This window comes from Pan troglodytes, chromosome 2 (assembly GCF_028858775.2).
Source record: "Pan troglodytes isolate AG18354 chromosome 2, NHGRI_mPanTro3-v2.0_pri, whole genome shotgun sequence".
Lineage (NCBI taxonomy): Eukaryota > Metazoa > Chordata > Mammalia > Primates > Hominidae > Pan > Pan troglodytes.
In genome coordinates, this window is record NC_086015.1 from 125,944,413 (window position 1) to 125,966,641 (window position 22,229).

Below are 22,229 nucleotides of genomic sequence, written 5' to 3' on the forward strand. Positions count from 1 at the left end.
GAGAAAATAAGTAAATATATTAATGTTCTTGGGAAACAAAGTTCATACTTTGAGATAAGGTTCATACAAGAGAATCATATGAGAAGAAGATCATAAGAATTATACAAATATGAAATGGTAGGAGAGAAAGAACCTGTGGTGACTGATTGAAATTAGAGCTATTTCCTAACTCTGTCCACAAGGCTGAATGGAAGAATTAGGCTTATACTATTTATTTCTGCACAGTCTTCATTATATATTTTTCCCTTGCTAAAGTATTTTTTTAGGCTTCAAAGGAAATACTTTTGTCTTCTAGTATAATAGTAACATAAACAAAGTATTCCTTGAGTTGCATGATCTGAGGTCATTGTAGCAACCAAGAAGAAAGGTGAGATTAGATGTCTGAGTAAAACTTCTGGAAATATCTTTCTGTCTTTATTATTCAAGAATTTAATGGAGATGTGTGTGGGTGACACAGACAGTTCTGGAAGTGAGCCCAGAACTCAATGAGTTCTTTCAATTTTCAAGTTGAATTCTGACAGTTTTTGTTGTTTTTCTTTAAATTTGATTACCACATTGACTCTGTAGCTACATTTCCAGGCAGTCCATAATCCAATAAAAACGTCCTGCCTCAGGCTTTGATGGATCTAGGACTTGGAGCTTTTAGATAATAAATATCTGTGATATTTGTAATGGTGTGCCACTGTTCATCTCTTTCCAACTCGGCATTCACTGAAATCACAATGGGAACTTCATCAGCTGTCGTGAGAATATTTACATCATGGAATTGAAAAACACTACAAATCAGGGCCTGAGTTGTTGCTTTGTTGGTTATGTTGACTTAAAGTGATGGAGAATTTGCTAACAGGGCAGATTATTTAAAAGTGGGTCACATCTATAGCCATTACATTGTAAAAAGCACAAATAATTGAGGAAATATTCTTCCAGTATTTGAAAATTATTATCCAATTTAGTAAAGAAGGAATTATGTCATTGACAAATAAGGGTTCTGACATGTCTGCATTGCTTCACTTTCATTTTACTTGTTAATGTAAACAAAAGTGTCAACTTACATTTATGTCAAAACTACACTCATTCCTCAATGGTAACCATAGTTTGCCTATGGCTTTAAAAAAAAAAAAAAAATATATATATATATATATATATATATATATATATATCCAACACAGACTTTATTGTTAAATGAGTTGTTTGTCTTGCACTAATAAACTTTTATTTCACCCAAATTAGAGCAATAATCTTCCATACTTAAGTATCTTCCCTGCCCAATAATTCAAAGAAACAAAATCCAGAATGATTAGTATAGATATAATTGTGGCAAAAATCTTTGAAACATTCTTTGAGAATCAATCAGCTATTTAGAAACTACAATAGAGTATTATATATTTTGTTATTATTTGTAAATTATGTGTTATCCAACCATTATATCAGTAAAATTTATAATAAACATAACACACATGGAAACTTTGTTTCAAAAATCTGGTTGCTCAATATTTAACAGCCATTACTGGTAGGTGTCATGCATGATATAGTGTGGTAATAAAATATTGTGTGTTTCTATTTAAAAAAATATGATCTAGATTATACTGAAAATGAATGCTTGTCTTGAGACATACACATGTGTGTTCAATTCAATGGTTACCTAATTGCATGATGAGGAAAGGTCTTTACACAAACACGGAAAGATCAAGTCTACTCTGGACTCTTCTGGAGAAGCCACCTCCACCTCCCACTCAACCATAGTATTGGTGAAACGAAATTACTTCTATTTGGGAAAATGCATCATTAGTAATTACTGTCCTGGCCAGTTGAGGGGTATGGAGACTGTCCCTATGGAGGTTTGAAGATAAAAGCTCTTGAAAGGTACCTGAGCATAGGGAGTAAGGCCAAAGACTGTGATGTGTCCATCAGGGGGCTCCCTCTGAGGGCAGAACTTCTTGGAGTACTTTTCCCTTGATGTATGGCCATGTCTTATTTTGGGGTGACTGGGTCAGGAGTTTCAGAAGCAAAATGAGGTGGAGTGGTGGGCATGAGGTACCTACAACTCACTGATTCAGGACAGAAGGGAAAGCAGCCCTTTCCCTCCTTTATACCTCAATGGTAGAAATGAGGAGGCTGATGCTAGTTGGTAGAGAAGTTCAAAGGAGCACGATGCTAGGCTACGGCAGTTTGTAGAGAAACCAAAAGGGGGAATTTAGATGAAGTAGGGAAAGGGAAGTTCAGCCCAAAAATGCAGACATGGGCTGTTACATTAAGATGAGCTGTAGCTGTGAAGTAGAAGGAGAATCAAGGAACATGGCCACTTCTACAGCAGGCCACCCCCACCCCAGGCCCTGAGAAGACACGTGCTTCCCAGGAAGAAAGGATCAGAAGGCAGATACCCACAGGAAACAGAGAATTGTGAGAGGATACGCATTCTTCAAGTGAACAAGGCAAAAATAACTTGCAGAAAACAAAGTACTGCAGGAGCTAATGCCGTTCAACAATTTGCCCCTTCTAGAACTTTCTTTCCTTGGCTTTCAAGACCTGCCATCCTGATCCTCTGATAGCTCCTTCCCAGTCCACCCAGGCATGATAAGCAGACCTCGGGTGGTAAGACACATTGTCGATAATTAAATAAATCCTCAAAAGTAATCCAGAAATGCCTCTGACTTTATTTCTTATACAATAATTATGTGAGGAAAAAGGGAAACTTTTTGCTGAGTTCTGGAACCCCAAACTCAGGGGAGAGTGGGAGAGGAGGAGTGCTGATTTTAGTTGTGGTTTGGGATGAGATGTAAAGGCCCTGGGGAGAAACAGTCACCAAGTCTGGCTGAGGGCGCTTGTCCTCCCGTCTTCCGCATGCGGGGGTCCAGAGCGGTTTTGGATCAGATGATGAGCGCCATCTGCAGGTAGCAAGCTGGAGGCAGGAGAAAATATCTGTGTACTGTTTAGGATTATTACAGAGTCGAAATAAAAGCCAGGTAAACCATTTGGCCCATCTCTGGTTCTCTTCATTCTGAAATTCAGCCCGATCCTGTAACCCCACAACCTACTGCCTGGCTCCTTCTTCCCCTTCACGGTCACATTTCTGCAAAGAGCGTGTTACGCTTTCTGCTTCCACTTCCTTCCCTCCCTTTCAGTCTTCAGTAGCTGCCATCTCCCTCTCCTCCCTCCTCACCAGGAGACTATGCTTGCCGCTCCCCAGCAGTCCAGCAGACACTTCTCTGACCTGAGGTATCGGTAGCACTGGAATGATAATCCCCCCGCCCCCCTCGACTTGCAACACTGCTTTATTTGGGGTCAAGGAAACACACAGCCCCAGCTTCTCTCCCATCACTCGGCCTCCCCTCTTGCAGATGCCACTATTATCCAGCCACTTGCACGGGCCATCCATGGCTGACCATGGAGTCATCCTTGAGCTTCTCCTTCTCTCAAGGCTCACATTCTTCAGCAAGTCCTGCTTTCACTATTAATTGAGAATCCTCGTTTTCTCAGTTCTTCTCTGCCAGCACCCCAGTCTCAGCCACCCTTGTCTCTCACTTAGGACACTATGGTAGCCACTTGGCTGACCTCTCTGCCTCCACTCTAGCCACCACGCAGCAGCCGGAGTGATCCTGTACATGTGAATCACACCGTGGAACCCCACTTCCTAACCCTCCAAGGCTATCCCCTGATATCCTGGGGTTATCAGGTTACATGTCACCGCCCTATAAACCCTCCCTGAGCCGCCACAGCTGGACTAGGAGCCACTCCTCATCTGTTCCAGGAACACAAGTATATTCTTTCCCAGAGCACCTATTGCCCACTGTGTTCACCATAGCTCCGTGAGCTCAGCGAGGGTTCAGTGAGTGAGTGCATGGCGCCTAGTAAATATTCCACAAAAAAACTGTGAGTGTAATTGTTTCCCCCACATTTCTAGACATGTAGTATTAACAGATCAAGGAACAGAAAGCAAAACAGGGAAAGCAACGTAAAATTCTGATAATCACAATGATTGCTGAAAAAGTCCCCAAATAGGCAGCAAACATTCTAAAGGGGCCACAGTTTGTGAGTCATTTTATTCTTTTGTAAAGAGTCGGCTTGCGGCAAAAATTAAATGATCTTTGCGTTTGGGCAAGGTCTGGTGCCCCAAAGCTGCCGACTTGATCTGCGGTTGGGGCGAGCGGCAGGTAGGGGGCCCGGAGTTAGGAGGGGGTGTGGGAGCCCGTGGAGCACAGGTGAACTGAGGCCGCCTTCCCGGGGCGCCGCTGGCCAGCCCCAAAGGGTTACTTTGGCCTTGGCTGTGGGCCGAATGCGAAGGTGGGGAGGTGGGCGGGGGATGACTCTGCCATTCCTGAGTCCGCTGTGTTAGGCTGAAGGCAAAAGGAAACCAAGGCCTGGGAGTTTTCCAGGAAACGAAAGCGAAAGAGTCAAAGTTAGCGGCCCGGAGTTGGCGCGGCCCCTGCAGTCCGGCGGAGAGCGGAGCTGAGGATGGCTGTGCCCGGCTCCTTCCCGCTGCTGGTCGAGGGCTCCTGGGGCCCCGACCCCCCGAAGAACTTGAACACCAAGTTGCAGATGTACTTCCAGAGCCCGAAGAGGTCGGGAGGCGGCGAGTGTGAGGTCCGCCAGGATCCCAGGAGCCCATCCCGCTTCCTGGTGTTCTTCTACCCGGAGGACGGTGAGGGGCGCGAGGGGTGGGGTGAGGAGGGGGCACCTCTGCCCTCCCTCCAGGGAAATGGCGGCAGGGCACGCACGGGAGGGTGACCCGCCCGACTTCGGCGGCTGCTGTAGCGGAGGTGGCCGGGGCGGGGGCGGGGGCGGGGGCGGGGGCGGCAGAATGGATTCCGAGCGCACCCGGGGCGCTGCGGTTCCCCGGCGCCCTGCGCTTCCAGGCGCTTAATGGCGCGGCCCGGAGGTGGCGGCGGAACCGCGCAAGTAACTCTTTATCCCTCGATCGTTTTCTGTCTTTCCCTGTAGTGGTGGTGTTATTGTTTGTTGTTGTTGTGTAAGTGAGTCTATCCTCTTATCATCCTTTTCTGTCTTTTCCTGTTGTTATTATTCTTGTGTGGGGAAGGAAACTGATTAAGAAACGTGGCAAGTCACAGAGATTCCTTGTGGTTCTTGGAGATTCCCAGGGGTCCCGGGGTCACTTGGGAGAGGGGCAGAGGCGCTACCTAAAATCACACTGCCTGAATGTCAACGTAGAGCCGTCACAGCGGCCACATTGGAGGGGCTGTCGATCGACCACAGGTGCCCATTGTCGAGGGCCTGCCGGGGCCTCTTCTCTGAGTCTCTAGTGGCCCTCAGATTGGGAGCAAGGATGATATTCTGAAGTGATTGTGGGTTGGGAGATTTGAGCTTTGGAGGGAAAGTCGGCAAAGTTCCCTCCTTACAGGCCCACCACTACTTGGTGGGCCAAGAGCCCAGAGGTGATCTGCTGGCTCAAGGGCCTCCCTGGTCTGCAATGGGAAGCCAGTGACCTGCAGCTCCCAGAATGGGCACCTTTTCCACTGGCATCTTATGGATGATGACCTATCGGGATCTAGTCAACCCCTAATTCCGCTTTCATGTCGCTAGATTTGGAGAAGCATTCGGGCCAGAGGAGAGGCAAGGAGGCTGAGGCTGAGGCCATGCAATTAGAGTGCCCAAGCAGGGATCCAAAAAGGAAAAATGAAACAGAAAAAGAATGGCGCACAGAAGGAAGGAAGGAGGGGGACAGGAGACATGCTTGGCTCATGGCCCTTATGAAAACAAAATACCATGTTTTCCTAGGATTAATTTTACCAAGGAGTGCTCAGAAGGGCAACTGTGTGATATTAGTCATTTCTCTTTTGGGTGTCACTTTTCCTTGAGGGTTTTCCCCACTTTGACTTCAGAGGTCAGCATCACCATCGATCTGGCCCTTAAGGATGCTTCTTTCTCCTTTAGATTCCATTATCCTTAGAAGTAGGTCTGACCTGCATCTGAATCACCTGGAGAGCAGGTTAACCAGGCACCTTCCCAGCGCTGTTTTAGAGATTCAGGTTCAGTGAATGTGGGGTGGGTGGGAAGCGTGTATTTAACCGGCAGCCCAGGTGACCCTGATGTGTTCAAGTTTCAGAATTTCCGTAGTTAATGTTAACCCCAAATGAACAAAAAGAGAAATAATTATACAAATTTAAACAGCATGAAAATACAAATAGCACAAAGTATAATTTTGTGATGATAAAATAACTCAATTCTAGCCCTCCAAGCAGAAAAGATTTCAGTCTTCCTGCTGGGCTTCCATCCTTGACCGGCCCCAGCCCACTACTCCTCTTCCTCCACCCCCAGGCTGCTCCAGTGGCCCCTCTTGTCTTACCCCCCCCAGCACAGATGACCCAAAACTTATTAAAACTCAAAACCGGCCGGGCGTGGTGGCTCACGCCTGTTAATCTCAGCACTTTGGGAGGCTGAGGCGGGGGATGACGAGTTGAGGAGATCGAGACCATCCTTGAGCAACATGGTGAAACCCTGTCTCTACTAAAACACACAAAAAAATTAGCCGAACGTGGTGGTGTGCGCCTGTAGTCCCAGCTATTCAGGAGGCTGAGGCAGGGGAATTGCTTGAACCAGGGAGGCAGAGGTTGCAGTGAGGCGAGATCGCACCACTGCACTCCAGCCTGGCAACAGAGCAAGACTCCATCTAAAACAAAAACAAAAACAAACAAAAAAAAGAAAGAAACAAACAAAAACAAACTCGAAACCTAGTATGGTCTAAGTTCTTGGGGGTGGAAAATCCCTAGTCAGTTTCAGTTTCCTACTTGAGGAACCGCTTTCTCAGTAACAAAGATCAGGAATTTGCTGACAATGAATGACCTACGCTTGAAGTCCCAGAAGTGCATTCTTCTTCTGCAGAGGACACTCTCCACCCTCCATGCCAGGAAGTGGCCTCAACAGGTGCGGGCCCATAGCATAACCTGATTTGATTCATATAAACTGTAATAGGCAGATAATAAGAATGAGCCCACCAGCACTTCTCCGTATTTATTCATGTATAGCAAATAGAAACAAATGGGAAGCTGTATCTCACTTTTATATAGTTCACTGGATTTCTGAAAAGTTGGTGTAAATTGACATAACATTTTAAGCCCTGTTTCAGATGTGTCTATTTTATCATACTTTACCAACATAGTTTGGTTCCTGGTTGTTGTCGGGTTCCTTGTGGTAAGAACCCATCTTCTCCTTAAATAAAATTAAATGTTGATGATCTAAAGTTGGTGCAGGTGGAAGACTGTCCACTTGGGTAAGGGAGGTTGGACATCAGAGTTTCAGCTTTTTCCTCCCAGATTGACTTTCTCCTTTTTGGAGATCATGTACCCATATTATTACCAACTGTTCTCCTGAAATACTTGTGCCCATAAATATTGCCCACAATCTGAGAACAGACTGGCACATTTAGATGCCTAGACAGGACTTTATCGAAGTCTAGGGAATAAGAAAAGGACTGTAACACAGAGGTCCATGACTCTAAATAACTTGACTTACAAAATTTAGCTTGTTGCCAGGCTGCAGGGGTCCTATCCAGTCCTCAATCCCCACCTTGGTTTAGTAAAGCCCTTCAGGAGTTTGTGTGGAAACATCTGCCCTCCTCATAAAGAGTGAGATTAGAAGCTGGCGTTCCTTCTCAGGTTGTTTCTGAGGGCTATTTCTGAGTTGGCATCCAATTAAGACCCCACTTCCTCCACCCTCTTCACAGAGGGTTGAGGTGGGAAAGCTATCATGCTCCTATTCATGAAAGATTCTGATCTATATCCTTGGCCTCATCAGGCCAGCCATATCAGAACACAGCACAGTGACCCAACATTCATGCTAGAGCTACACCTGTGACCTGTAGGGCACTCTCAAAAACTCCTTTTTTCCCTGACCTCTTTGTACCATCTGACTATGTTGATCATGCCTCCTCCTTGAAACTCACTTCTTCCCTTTCTTCATGGACTGAGATACGCTGATTTTCTTCATATCTCTCTGGCTGCTCCTTTTTATAATTGTAACTCACATCTGCGTAGTTCTTGAGGATGTTACAGTGTGCATTCATGATTCATGGACACCACTTTAAGTGAGGAAACTGAGAGTTGAGAGAAGTTAAGGTATTCACTCAGCTATTTGTGGTAGAGTTGGAATTCAAATCCAGATCTTTGGACTCTATGTCCACTGTTCAGTTGTTTCACTACAGCCAAGCTGCCTGATATGCTAATCTATTAATTTGTTCATTTTTTTTTTGCAAAAATCTCTCCCTTCTTTTATACTCCTTTTACTATCAGATGTGAGACCTGTTTCTAACTAGGCTCCTGCTTATAGCCACCTAGCCACCTTCCTAAAACGTGACTTTCATCATGGCATGTCCCAGTACCCAATCTTCACTGGCTCCCATTGAAGGATGCTTTAATTTAATTCACTTCAATATAGAATAAATATTGCTACCTTTTGAGTACCTCCTGAGTGTCAGGTCCTGTACCAAGTTCTTTATAATGTTTCTTCAATTTAATACACGTGGCACTCATACAAAACAATCTCCATTAACCTTACAAATAGACAAGAAAACTGAGGCCTTATAAGTATGGCTTATTAGGGAACATACTCTATATTAAAAAGTCAGTTTAAGGATGAAATTCAAATCCATGTTTGCTTGCTAAACTTTTCCTCTTTTACTTCACATATAGCCTCTCTTGAGAAACTGACCAAGCCATTGATTGATGGTAATGTAGCCCACGGAAATCATAGAATAATTTTGTAAATAAAGATTGCTTGTCATTTGTCTTTTTTCCCCCCTTTGGACATTTCAGTTCGGCAGAAGGTTCTGGAGAGAAAAAATCATGAGTTGGTATGGCAAGGAAAAGGAACATTCAAGTTAACTGTCCAGTTACCTGCAACCCCAGATGAAATCCATCATGTCTTTGAAGAGGAACTTCTAACAAAGGCAAGTAAACTTTAGGCATGAATAAAAGGGATTTAGGTCTCCCAAGGTGTGTGAGATGGGAATCACCATGAAGAAAATATAGTGGAAAGAAAAGTATGAAGCAAACTGCAGCAAGAAAAGCAGATTACAAATGTAGGGGGAGTGAGGGCAGTGGAAGGGTAGGGTAGTATGGGATAAAGTAGGAGGGGGTATTTTTTTTTTTTTTTTTGAGACGGAGTCTCGCTCTGTCGCCCAGGCTGGAGTACAGTGGTATGATCTTGGCTCACTGCAACCTCTGCCTCCTGGGTTCAAGTGATTCTTCTGCCTTAGCCTCCTGAGTAGCTGTGACTACAGGCATATGCCACTATGCCCAGATAATTTTTATATTTTTAGTAGAGACGGGGTTTCACTATATTGGCCAGGCTGGTATCAAACTCCTGACCTCATGATCCGCCCACCTAGGCCTCCCAAAGTGCTGGGATTACAGGCATGAACCACCGCACCCTGCTGGGGGTACTTTTTATGTGATTTTAGACACATTTGGAAAAGCCAAGATTTGGGGGTTATAATAATGTTGGTTTTGGATGTAAAATTTGGGGTCTGTGTCTCCAGAGTTCTTTATAACCTGTAACCTGTTATATTTGTTTTATTTTCTATGTCATTTTGAGGAGACAGCAATCCATACTACCTGTATTAAGTATTACCCCAGTTGTAAAATGAAATAGTAACAATAATGATCCAACAACAGATTGCAGGATTATTGTGAGGGTTGAACAAGATGATCTGTATAAAGCACATGACACAGTTCTTGTTATATATAATAAACACTCAGTAAATGTTTTATTTTTATTTGTTTTATATATTTCTTTTTTAGAGGCAGGGTCTCACTCTGTTGCCCAGGCTGGAGTGCAGTGGCATGATCATGGCTTGCTGCCTCCTTGACCTCCTGAGCTTAGGTGATCCTCCTACCTCAGCCTCCCCAGTAGCTGGGACTGTAGGCACATGCCACCACACCTGGCTAATTTTTTGTATTTTTTGTAGAGTCAGGGTTTTACCATGTTGCCTAGGCTGCTTTTGAACTGCTGGGCTCATGTGATCCACTTGCCTTGGCCTCCCAAAGTGCTGGGATTACAGGTGTGAGCCACCACACCCATCCTTAATTTAATTTTTATCTTTTTTAGAGACAGTGCCTTCATCTGTATCCCAGGCTGGAGTGCAGTGGCACCACCATAGCTCACTGTAACCTTGAACCCCTGGGCTCAAGTGATCCTCCTGCCTCAGCCTCCTAAGTAGCTGGGACTACAGGCATGCATCACTATGCCTGGCTAATTTTTTTTCCTAATTTTTTTTTGTAGAGATGGGGTCTCACTATGTTGCCCAGGCTGGCCTTGAACTCCTGGCCTCAAGCGATCCTCCCACATTGGCCTCCCAAAATGCTGAAATTACAGGTGCGAGCCACCAAGTCCAGCCTCAATAAATATTAAACAAGGGAAAAATTATGAGCTAAGATGTTTCTCTGATGTAGGATGTACCTCATATTCCAAAATGCTTGGTGTTAATTGAGGTTTCTGTTATTTGTGTCTCATCTTCGTTGGTGATTTTTGTGACTTGCAAGTGAATATGCCACTATATATGGCCCCAGATGTATTCAAGAGCACCCTTATCAGACCTTTTCATTATTGTTTCTATTTACCCTCCATCTCCAGGCTGGTCCCAGGGACATTTTCTTATGTAAATAAATTGTTAATCATGTATTAATGCTACTTTATTGTTTGTGTTTCAGGAATCCAAGACCAAAGAAGATGTTAAAGAACCAGGTAAAACCTCAGTTGAGATGACTCTGACATTCACCAAGCTGTTTTGCATTTATTAAAAGCAGCACTTGAGGGAGTCAGCCCTCTCTTCTTGACTTCCACAATGCAGGATGTGCTCCGCTGGGAGCTGCCTTGGACTGCATCATCTTCATATTCGGAGCCAGCTGTGCAGAGGGTGGCTTTTAGCGCTCAGGTCATAATGATTGGAACTGCTCTCTCTGGGGACTGGGAGACACCTTGCAATAGAGGAGAGGGCAAAGAAGTGCCAGAGAGCTGGGGATGAGCTGATCTTTACTTTCCACTTGTGCTGAGCCAGCCATAGAGAAGCAAGGACACGATATGTCCAAGGGAGTCACATGTGGCTTAGTTGATGAGCACTGCTTCCTGAGCACTGGGTGTGAGGGTGCTGTGCTCTGGAGCCAAAACAGGAAGTTGTGACTCCTCTGTGAACATAGGCTTTTGAGCATTGGTGCAGGATTGGATTGGAGGATTGCAGTCCTCCCAAAGACAGCAGCTCTTCTGATCTCATCTGCTCTAGGAAACAGCCAGCGACCAATTAGCTGTTGTGGACTCCAATGCTCAACTAGCGTCTGGGCATTGAGCTGCCATGCCACTTGACATTTACTAAAGAAGCAACTAGTTTTCACAGCTAAGCATGCTATTATAAAGGGTAGGAAGTGAACTACACTGAATGAACTGAGCTAGAGAGATAAAGTGGTACATATACCTAAACCTTAAGGAAAATGAACAGTGTATAATCATTGTCCTCTAATATTGAAATTATCTTGAGAATATGTAGTTTTCTGCAACTTTCTCTTTTGGAAAATGGCACTAGAGTGAGAACTGCCTATATTTGGCAAAAAGATTGGATAGAGATATATGGCTTATTTTTGTCTAATATGGATGTCCTGTTAAAACTGTAGAATTTAGTATGCATGGCTTTCTTAGGCAGCTCAGGAGTTTTATGTAATAGGATTTTTTTTTTGTCTCTTTAGAGTAATTCCTGCTTTCCCTTCCTCACTTGTGGAACTGGCTCCCCAAGCTCCCAGTGTTCGTTGTTGGGATCTCCTAAATCCTTATCTTTTTCTTGGAAGATGCCAAAGCGCTATACTGTCAAGCTCAACTTCAGACTAGGAAGTGGTTTTATATGTGCATATTTATTCTTGCTGTATAGCCCTAGATCTAAAATTTAATCACATCTGTGTTTCTTATGACTTCATAGATTTTTACCTTAACTCTGTCTTAACTGACATGTTAGCACTGTTTTAAATTCGCTTAAAACTCCCAAATGTATTCCCAGCGAAAGCCCCAGTCCCCTTCCACCAATAGACTTTTCATTGTCCTGGGAATTTTAGGCCCATTTTCTAACCTGTTTTTACCTGACCTGGACTCTAAGGATAGTAGCCAGCTAGGAAGTTGGGTTGTCTACACCAGATACTTAAGTTGGCTCCTTTAAAGGAAACAGAGGTTCTTTGCTGAATGGTTACTCCACACTGATCCCTGACTATGGCCCTAAGGCTGGGACTCTTGAAATTAATTGGAATGGGGTAGACAGTTTTAGAACTGAGCAAAGTGTGGGTGGAGAATAGGTACTGACTGGATTCTGTTTCTCAGGGATGGGGAACGTACTCTCCGGACAATGAACCACAACCAACGCCACCAACCAATACTCATAATTAATAATTACAACAGCCCTGGTGCAGAAGACACTGCACCATGAATGCACTAAGCATGCCCGAAACCTCATGCAAAAAGTTTAAAACTGAGGCATCTGCAGGAGCTGACAGGGCAGGGAAAGGCACACACACCAATATCAGGTGAAGTCAGCACTGAGCTAATGTCCTGTTCCAGGATAAGCTTAGTTGGGCTGGGTCTGAAAGGTAGAAACCAGCACTTGGAAGGTCCTGGAGAAGAGACAAGGGCAAGAGCAGAGAAATACTGCTTACCTGTGGTCGGAAATTCTGGTGTTTTCAAATCCATATCCCCAGCCTGGACTCCTCTCTCAATTCCAGAACTTCTGTCTGACCTTCCTGTTGGGAAGTATATTAGAGCCAACATGCCTGAAGCCACATGTGTCATCTTCCTCCCCAAGCAAGGGCCCTTTCTGGCTTCCTCATTTCTCTTGAAGTACACAATCAGTCTGCTCGTCACCTACTAGACATTTCACGCATCACTCCTTTCCCATCTGCTGATCATAGAGACCTATTTATTTTATTTTATTGTTTTTGGAGAGAGGGTTTCACTCTGTTGCTCAGGCTGTCTTGGCTCACTGCAGCCTCGACCTCCCTGGCTCAAGCAATCCTCCCACAGCAGCCTCCTAAGTAGCTGGGGCTATTATAACATGCATTACCATGCCCAGCCAATTTTTAACATTTTTTGTGGAGTCATGGTCTCACTATGTTACCCAGGCTGGTCTTGAACTCCTGGCCCCAAGTGACCCTCCCGCCTTGGCCTCCCAGAGTGCTGAGATTACAAGCATGAGCCACTGCACCCAGCCTCATTTTCTTTTAAAGTTTTCCTTATCCATCCTTCTCTCACCACAGGCCCTTCCTTTTTACCTCACAAGTTCAGCATGGCAGGAGCTCCCTGCCTGCTCTGTCTGTGTCTGCCACCCTTCTCCTTAAACCTGACCAGCCCTTTGCACTATTGCTAAATAGCCTACCATCCTTTTCATGGAAACCTTCCATGACTCACCCTTACCACAAGCTGGGAGATAAAGTCCAGACCACCTTTTGGATCTAGTCTGCTTTTCTGGCCTCATTTTCTTCATTCTGCACAAATGTGCTCCTTTTGAGCCACATCAGTCAAATCACTGTTTTCTAAATTGTTTGATGCAGTTGCAGCACTCTGCCTGTGCTTCTGTTGCTCACCATTCCCTCTAGCCCACTTTTCTCTACCCAATTCCACATACCCTTCAAGACCTGCTGAACTTCCTCCTCTTCTCTCAAGTCTTTCCATGCCAGCCCAGCCCTTTTATCTCTTTCTGGGACTCTTGGCCTGATTGTTAATGCTCTTGGTCAATTAAGCCTTTCTTGTGGTGAAGCGTCTAATATTGATGGGATTATAAAACTATATTGCTGGAAAGATTCTTTCAGTCCAGTTCACTTAGTCCTATACCCTCATTTTATGATTAAGAGACATGCCCAAGGTCACATGGCTAAAGAGTGGCAGCAGGGATTAAACACATATAGCCTCCTCCCTAGCCCAGCAGTCATTGTGATTTGTCATACCTGTCTCACTTAGTGCTAATTTATGTAGTTGCTTTATGCTTAAGCTATTTTGTTTTTTAATTTAGCATGAGTGTGTGTGCATGGCATGATAGACAGCACACAACAGAGTGGTCTAACTGTTGTAACAAACAACCTCCCAAATCAGTAATCTAACACAACACAAGTTTGTTTGTTTATTTATTTATTTATTTTTCTGAGATGGAATCGCCCAGGCTGGAGTGCAGTGGTACAATCTCGGCTCACTGCAACCTCCGCCTCCCAGCTTCAAGCGATTCTCCTGCCTCAGCCTCCTGAGTAGCTGGGATTAGAGGTGTGTGTTACCACACTCGGCTAATTTTTGTATTTTTGGTAGAGACAGGGTTTCATCACATTGGCCAGGCTAGTCTCAAACTCCTGATGTCAAGTGATCCGCCTGCCTTGTTCTCCCAAAGTGCTGGGATTACAGGCATGAGCCACTGCGCCTGGCCACAACACAAGTTTATTTCTCCTTCGCATCACAGTTCAGTGTAGTTGGCAGCTGTGGTGGTGGTGGGAGTGTCAGTCACTTCATGTGGTCATTCAGGGACCCAGGCTCCTTCCACCCTTTGACACCATTATCTTTAAATGTGGTTTCCAAGGTCACTGCAAGGGAGAATGGGGTTTCATATTAAGGATATTTATATTGGCCAGGCCTGAAGGTGGAATTCACTTCCACCCATATTCCATTAACTGCAGGGACACTACTGTTGAAACTGAGCTGCAGGAAACTTGAGAAATATTGTCCAGGAAGTAAGCAAAATGGATTTGGTGCACACAGAGCATTTTATGTGGCCACTGCGAACATTTACACATGTCATTTGTCTCATATACCTCCATTAGAAAATCTGTAAATTTCTTATCTAATTTTTTTTATATTCTTACTTCTCCTTACATCCAGGGTCTTGAACACGAGAAGAGTCCCCATTGAAAAATTGTCCACAGAATGCCTAAAGATCAGATCGTATCCACCATGCTTCAGTGGACAAGCATACAGTGAGACTGACCTTGTGTATATGTGTAACTCATTTTTACAGTCAACAGTGGAGAGGAATGAGTCAGCTGGGTGATTGCCATTCAGCGGGCTTTCTATGCAGCAGGCCTTGGCCATTTCACTTTCTGTGTGTATTCCTTAATCATTTGCTATAGGGATCCTTTTTTCTTTTCAGTGATGGGAACTTAACTATTTTTCGGAGTATAATGTGTTAGGTGATACCCATGTTTGGGCATCATCAGATAGTCTTGCTTTCCTCCAGTGACCCAAGCAGTAAATCTCCAATTCTGCAAACATTTACTGAGCCTCAATTATATACCATATGCCAGCAATACAAGGATGAATAAACGTGTGTCTCGCTTTTGAGAAGCTTTGTTGAATAATTTTAGTCTGGTGCTGTGCTAGAAATAGATATCAAGTGCTAGGGGATATAAGGCAGGTTCCTCAAAAAGGCCAGGCAGAAAAGGGTATAATAAAACTAAACTTCAATTATGTATAATTTTAATATAAAATTCACATATAAAAATAGTCCTATAATGTAAATTGTTCTATAAATGACTATTTACTTCGCTAAGTAATGTGAATATTTTTTCTTATCACTAATAATTTTGGACAAATTTTTAAAATTCATTTCCACAGAGGTTAATATATGTACCCATCAGCAATAAATGAAAATATTTTTATCCCTATAATGCCTATAATCTTGAAAATACAGACCTATTTTGTCAAAATGAAAATTTAAAAATATGAATTTTAATAATAGGCAATTACATGTTACATGTTGTTTTTATTTAAATAAAGCGAAAAGCCATCCAAGGTCTGTTATTCTGTGAGTTAGCCAAGAGATTGGCAAGGAAAGAGGGCAGTGCCTTGTGATAACTTACTTTGCTAAGACCATGGTAGATAAGTATAACATCTTGTACCTCTTTTGTCTTCCTAAAATCAGATGTGTCAGAAGAATTGGATACAAAACTCCCTCTTGATGGTGGATTAGACAAAATGGAAGATATCCCAGAGGAATGTGAAAATATTTCCTCTTTGGTGGCATTTGAAAACCTCAAGGCAAATGTGACTGACATAATGCTAATCTTGTTAGTGGAGAACATAAGTGGCCTGTCTAATGATGACTTTCAAGTGGAAATAATAAGAGATTTTGATGTTGCTGTTGTTACCTTTCAAAAGCACATAGGTAAGATGAAGTGACACTTCCTCTGCCTGTCTTCTTTGTACCACATCATGGGACTTGAGATATCTCTTAGGGGGACATCTCTGAAAGTTTGACTCTTTCTAGTAGCTACTAAGAGAGGTTTCCAAGTTAATATAGTTTTTTTTAATTTTGAAAGTGAAGCATATTCATATTGAAACCAAATTCCGTATTTTTGGTAGAATTAACTTTATTGCAGGAGTGCCCAAGTGTGTGTGTGTGACTGAGAGAGAGAGAGAGACAGGCAGAGATGGTAAGAAAGTGCGTGAACACAGCAAAATAGACATCTGAAGTCCAAGTGATTCCAAGTACAGGAGTCGGCTTTTTCACATGTGTTATCTCACTGGGTGAAGTAAATATTTGTATTACCAAACTGGACTTCATGGAAGGTAATGATAACACACTCTCATAGAGTGCTTACTATAAGCCAGGTGCTATGCCAGCCTCTTTACATGTATTAATTTATTTGTCCTTTCCAAAACCTTATGAGATTATTATTATTGATCCCCATGTCACAGTTGGGGAGACAAAACACAAAGGTGTGAATGCATGGACGAACTGGGTTTGAACCCAGGCAGCCTATCTCTACACCTGTCCTCTTACCACTTTACCTGATATTTCCTTAGCACTTTCATGGTCATTCACATATGTAGGTATGAATAAGTGCGTGTGATGCAGAAAATGAGTACTCTTTAAGGTAATTGTCAGGAATCTGTAGACAATCTCTGAGATTGGGAAGAGAGCTGTCACCACCCAAAACAAGTACATTTTCCACTTCTAAGCCTTCACTATTCCATGGCCGTGGCAGTGGAGTGGTTAAGAGCACAGGTCATGGAGTCAAAATTCCAGTTCTGCCATTTAACTAGTTATATGAGGTTGGCCAAGTTATTATCCTCCCTATGCCTCACTTTCCTCATCTATAAAATGGCACGATAATACCTACCTAATATAGTTTTTGTAAAGATTGAATGAGATAATGTTTGAAAAGTACTTAACATAGGGCCAGGTGTAGTGGCTCACGCCTGTAATTCCAGCACTTTGGGAGGCCAAGGCAGATGGATTGCCTGAGTCCAGGAGTTTGAGAGCAGCCTGGGCAACATAGTGAAACTGCATCTCTACAAAAAAATACAAAAATTAGCCAGGCATGGTGGCGCACACCCGTCCTCCCAGCTACTCAGGAGGCTGAGGTGGGAGAATCACTTGAGCTTGGTAGGCAGAGATTTCAGTGAGCCAAGATCATGCCACTGCACTCCAGCCTGGGTGACAGAGTGAGACCCCATGTCTGAAAAAAAGAAAAGAAAAGAAAAGAAAAGTACTTAAGAACTTAACGTAGTACCTGAGACATAGTAATGACTCAAAGGGAGCTATTCTTATTTCAAATTTATTACTGTTTCTTACAAAGGAAAAACTAAATGGACTTGCTTTTGTTCATCGATCAGAATCTTGAATGCTTAATATGTGCCAGGCACTGGTCTAGGTGCTGTGGGCACAGAGATGAATAATCAGGTTCCTGCCCTTGAGAAACTCATAGCCTGGGGTCAGGGAGGAAGCCCATATGTAAAGAAATAAAGAAGGTCCAAGAGAAGAAGCTGTCTCTAAGCTGTGAACAAAAAGCTGTGGGAAATGGGAGGAAAGGGACCCAAACAAGGTGGCTTGGTCTTGCTTCTGTGAAGTTTATATTCATAATGTCCAGAATATATTCCATCTGCTTGACATAGATCTTTCCCTATCCATCTGGTAAACCCCTCTTCATTGTTCAAAACCCAGATCAGAGCCACTTACTCTGGGAACCATTGTCTGATTCCCAGTATTAGTCTTCCCACCTCATTTGATCCCACAATAGGCAATTTATTTGCTCTCAAGACTTGCTCCCACATGGATGATGCACTGGCAAAGATTTGTTATATTTATTTCTGTATCCTCAGATCCTAGCACAGTGCCTGGCACATCGTGGGCCCACCATCAATACTTATTATTATTATTATTTTAAGATAGAGTCTTGCTCTGTCGCCCAGGCTGGAATGCAATGCAGTGGCGTGATCTCAGCTCACTACAAGTGATTCTCCTGCCTCAACTTCCTGAGTAGCTGGGACTACAGGCGCGCACAACCATCCCTGGCTAATTTTCGTATTTTTAGTAGAGACGGAGTTTCACTATGTTGGCCAGGCTTTTCTCGAACTCCTGATCTCAGGTGATCCGCCTGCCTTGGCTTCCCAGAGTGCTTAGATTACAGGCATGAGCCACCACGCCCGGCCAATACTTATTATTAAAGAGACAATTGAGTTGAGTCCTAAAAGATGAATAGGATCAAGACAAAAACTAGAGAAGAGCATTCCAAATGCAGGAAATTGTATACACAAAGACCCTTTCAAGGAGAAGGGGTTTTACAAAAATAATGACTAGTTTTTGTGGCAACATGGACAATAAAATGAATGGCAGGGAATAACCAAAGGTGATGCTTGGAAATTAGTTTCGAGTCACATCACCAAGGTCATTGTACACCTGGCTGAGGAGTGTCAACACTCATACCTGCAGGTAATGGGGAGCCATTGAAGGGCTTGAGAAAGGGGTGAAATGAGATTTGTAGGGAAAACCCTCAGGAGGGTTGGTGAGGTCTGGGGCAGGAAGTGGGGACACAGCTCAGTGGCAGCAATCCAAGTAAGACATTCGTGTGTGTGTCGCTCAGCGACTGGGAGTTTTAGGTATGTAAATTCTCATGTAGGTATTAAAATCTTGTGTCTAAAAATGGAGTGCTTAGCTCTTCCTTTTATCTCAGTTAGTAGCCAGACATTTTCTTCTATACAACATAAAGATACAATAAAAATTTACTGATTTTCTTTCTTTTTTTTTTGGTTTGTAGATACTATAAGATTTGTTGATGATTGTACCAAGCACCATTCAATTAAACAACTTCAGCTTTCTCCAAGACTTCTGGAAGTGACAAACACAATCAGGGTTGAAAACCTGCCACCTGGTGCTGATGACTACAGTTTAAAACTTTTCTTTGAAAATCCCTATAATGGAGGGGGAAGAGTTGCCAATGTTGAATATTTTCCTGAAGAGAGTTCAGCTCTGATTGAATTTTTTGACAGAAAAGGTAATATTTATTAACCTGTCATACCTGGCATAATCTAGGCCATTATTAGCAGGGCTTAATAGTTATAAATTTAGTTCTGATGTGTTTTATTTATTTATGTATTTCTTTGGGAATTGAATAAATAATCCTGTTCATCTGGGATATGATGCTTAATAAGGCCAGTGATTCAGACTTTAGAGAAGCAAAATCAAGTTTTTGAAAGATATAAGGAGGTTTTTTCATGAGTCTCTACCTATGATGGGCTGAAAAATATATTCTTGGGATCTTTGAAATAATATATTAAAAAGGAGATGATCTGTGTTTTAGCCACACACTTGATAGAAGCTCTCAAATTAATTATGACAAGGTTAGGTAAAGAAATACTCAGCAACTCATAGAGTTCCTATAAAGTACCACTCCTTTCACCTATTGTATCATCATTCAAAAATGGACAGGAGTGGTTTCACATGACCAGTGGATGCCTGCTGGACTATTGTTTGGAGTGACCCTGTGAAACCCATGTCTAGCTGAACCTTAGAGAAACACTTCTGAGTGTTTTGTGACATAGACTGCCAGTTCTCTGAGGCATATGCAAGGTCAGCTTGGAGGTTCCACTGGTGTTCAGAAGTCAAGGCTGAGCAGAAGGAATTAGGGGGCCAGGCTTCTTAGGAAAAGAAGGAAAACTGTGCCTGGGATTAATCAGGGTGGGGCATGACATAGGATAATGTGGTATGCCACCCACTTGAGAGAAATTGTTTCAACAAGGTACTTGAAGGAACCTCCCTTTTCCCAACTCAGTTTTCATGCGTTGGGAAAACTGGATGAAAGTATGGTTTGAATTAAAATGGAATGAAAGACCTACTATTCCTTGGGCAAAGGGACAAAGAGGAGCTTCTGTCACATATTCAAATCTCCCTCTGCCTGGTCTTGGGCCCAGGGAGAGAGAGGGGTACATAAAATCCTCTACCCTAGAAATTGACCTCCCAGTTTGTGGTGAGAGTTGATATTTTCAGGGCTTTCAAACATCTTGAGGGCATGGGGCTGTTGGGTTTGTCCTCAGAAGGGCTATTCTGCACATACACAACTAATGTTAAGTACTATTTAATTAAGGTTTATTTTCTGCCAGAGCTATTCATGTAAACTCTATGAGGCACTCTCAAAGGTTCCCTTTCTCCCTGATCTCTTTGCACCTTCTAACTTTTTTGACCACACCTCCTCCTCCAAACTCACTCATTCGCTGTCCTCCACCATCTGTGATTTACTGACTTTCTTTTATGTTCTCTAGCTTCTCCTTTTTATTTTTTATTTTCATTTTATTATGTATTTGAGACAGGGTCTCACTGTCTCTCAGGCTGGAGTGCAGTGGCATGATCATGGCTCACTGCAGCGTCAACCTCCCCGGGCTCAGGTGATCCTTCCACCTCAGCCTCCAGAGTAGCTGGAACTACAGGTGCATGCCACCATACCCAGCTAATATATTGTATTTTTAGTAGAGATGGGGTTTCGCCATGTTTCCCAGTCTGGTCTTGAACTCCTGGGCTCAAGCAATACTCCCTCCTTTGCCTCCTAAAGTGCTGGGATTATAGGCGTGAGTCACTGCACCCAGCTTAGCTTCTCCTTCTTTTAATTTTAACTTACATTTGCATAGCTTCACAGGGTATTACCAAGTGCATTCAGACAGTCTTATGGGCATCTTGATTGTTATAATCCCTGTTTTACACATGAGGAAACTGAAGCACAGAAAGGTCCAATAACTTGTCCAAGATTACACAGCTAGTGAGTGACATAGTCAGGATTTGAACTTGGGTATTCTGGTCCCATAACATATACCCTAACTTCTCTCCTCTTTCCAAATCTCCTGTTCACCTATAACATTAATTTTTCTTATAGGATATTTCACCATTCACAATGGGTTGCCAATAATGAGGCAGATGGTAGATAGAGCTTGGTTTAAAAGAGAATTTATTGCACAATATTGTGTTTTATGTAGATTTCTTGAAAGGAAAAAATTAGGCATTTTACTGTAAAATTATTTGGTTCAACTTCACAAAATCTGTTTTATTTCTTAAGGAAGAGAATTTTCATTGAACACCTATGTCTGTAAGATCTTTTGCTGTTTTTTCTGCTACAGTATCTCACAATCCCATTAATAATCTAAACAGTTAGATAAACTTTGTCCTTACAGACAAGAAAAGCAGGATGGAGACTTTAAGGCATATTAAGGTGACATCTGTGATGGTTCTTGAGTCAGACAGACCTGAGTTTGATTCCTGGCCTTGGTGCTTACTAGCTTTGTAATCTTGGCCAAGTTACTTTAACCCACCTAAGCGTCTGTGTTCTTATCTGTAAAATGGGGTTCACATTACTGGTTACTTAGAGGAATGCTGTGAGGTTGAAATGAAATAATACCAGCAAAGAGCTTGGTGCCTGATGGTGCTCAGTAAGTTGGTAATCATAAATACTGCCCAGGCTCAGGGCTGCCACAGAGCCATGTTGAAGCTATAAAGCTCAGGGCTGCCACAGGGAAGTTGAAGCTATATGTTTGGGCCTCTGAAGGCCACTCCCTTTCCCTCATGCTTGATACCAGCTCTAGGACCCAATCACACACAAGGTGAAGTTATTTTTAACATCTTTCCACAAAGGTTGCTCTTTTAACCCAAGTTGTTATTGGAGCACATTCTGATTCCCTTTCTGCAGATGCTCTGCCTAATAACTTACACAAAACGAGGAGGGGCTTGGAAGAGAAGAGCATGCGCATGCACACACATGCAAACACACCCAGTGAAGTGGAAAAGGGAGATTCCAGCAGGGCCAGGAGGAGGTGTGGTTCTTACTGAATCAGTCTGTGGGGCTGGGTTCTCAGAGGACAGTGACGATAACTTGGATTTGGTAGAGGGGCAAGAGGATGGGCTTTAGGGTTGGACAACCACTGAATCTCAGCTGAATTATCTGCAGTCTATGTAACCCTATCCAAGTTATCTAACCTTTCCTAGCCTCAGTTTTATCATTTGTAAGTAG

The 22,229-nt window shown here is 43.1% G+C and overlaps 1 protein-coding gene across 3 annotated transcripts in view; it reads left to right on the forward strand.

Moving 5' to 3' along the window:
- Positions 1-3,798: 3,798 nt before the first annotated feature.
- Positions 3,799-22,229, forward strand: part of PARP14 (poly(ADP-ribose) polymerase family member 14) — a 50,959-nt gene continuing 32,528 nt past the window's right edge. For 2 of the 3 annotated variants that reach the window (XR_010155316.1, XM_516695.8), the window contains exons 1-5: positions 3,799-4,639; positions 8,766-8,899; positions 10,662-10,695; positions 15,878-16,120; positions 18,996-19,232. Coding sequence is in view for 2 of the 3 variants with exons in the window: in XM_516695.8 (XP_516695.4) it covers positions 4,453-4,639; positions 8,766-8,899; positions 10,662-10,695; positions 15,878-16,120; positions 18,996-19,232 (835 nt within the window). In the remaining variant the exon portion in view is untranslated. Of the gene's footprint in view, positions 4,640-8,765; positions 8,900-10,661; positions 10,696-15,877; positions 16,121-16,436; positions 16,525-18,995; positions 19,233-22,229 lie in introns of those variants that run through there. The other variant, XM_016941754.4, reaches the window with a different exon arrangement.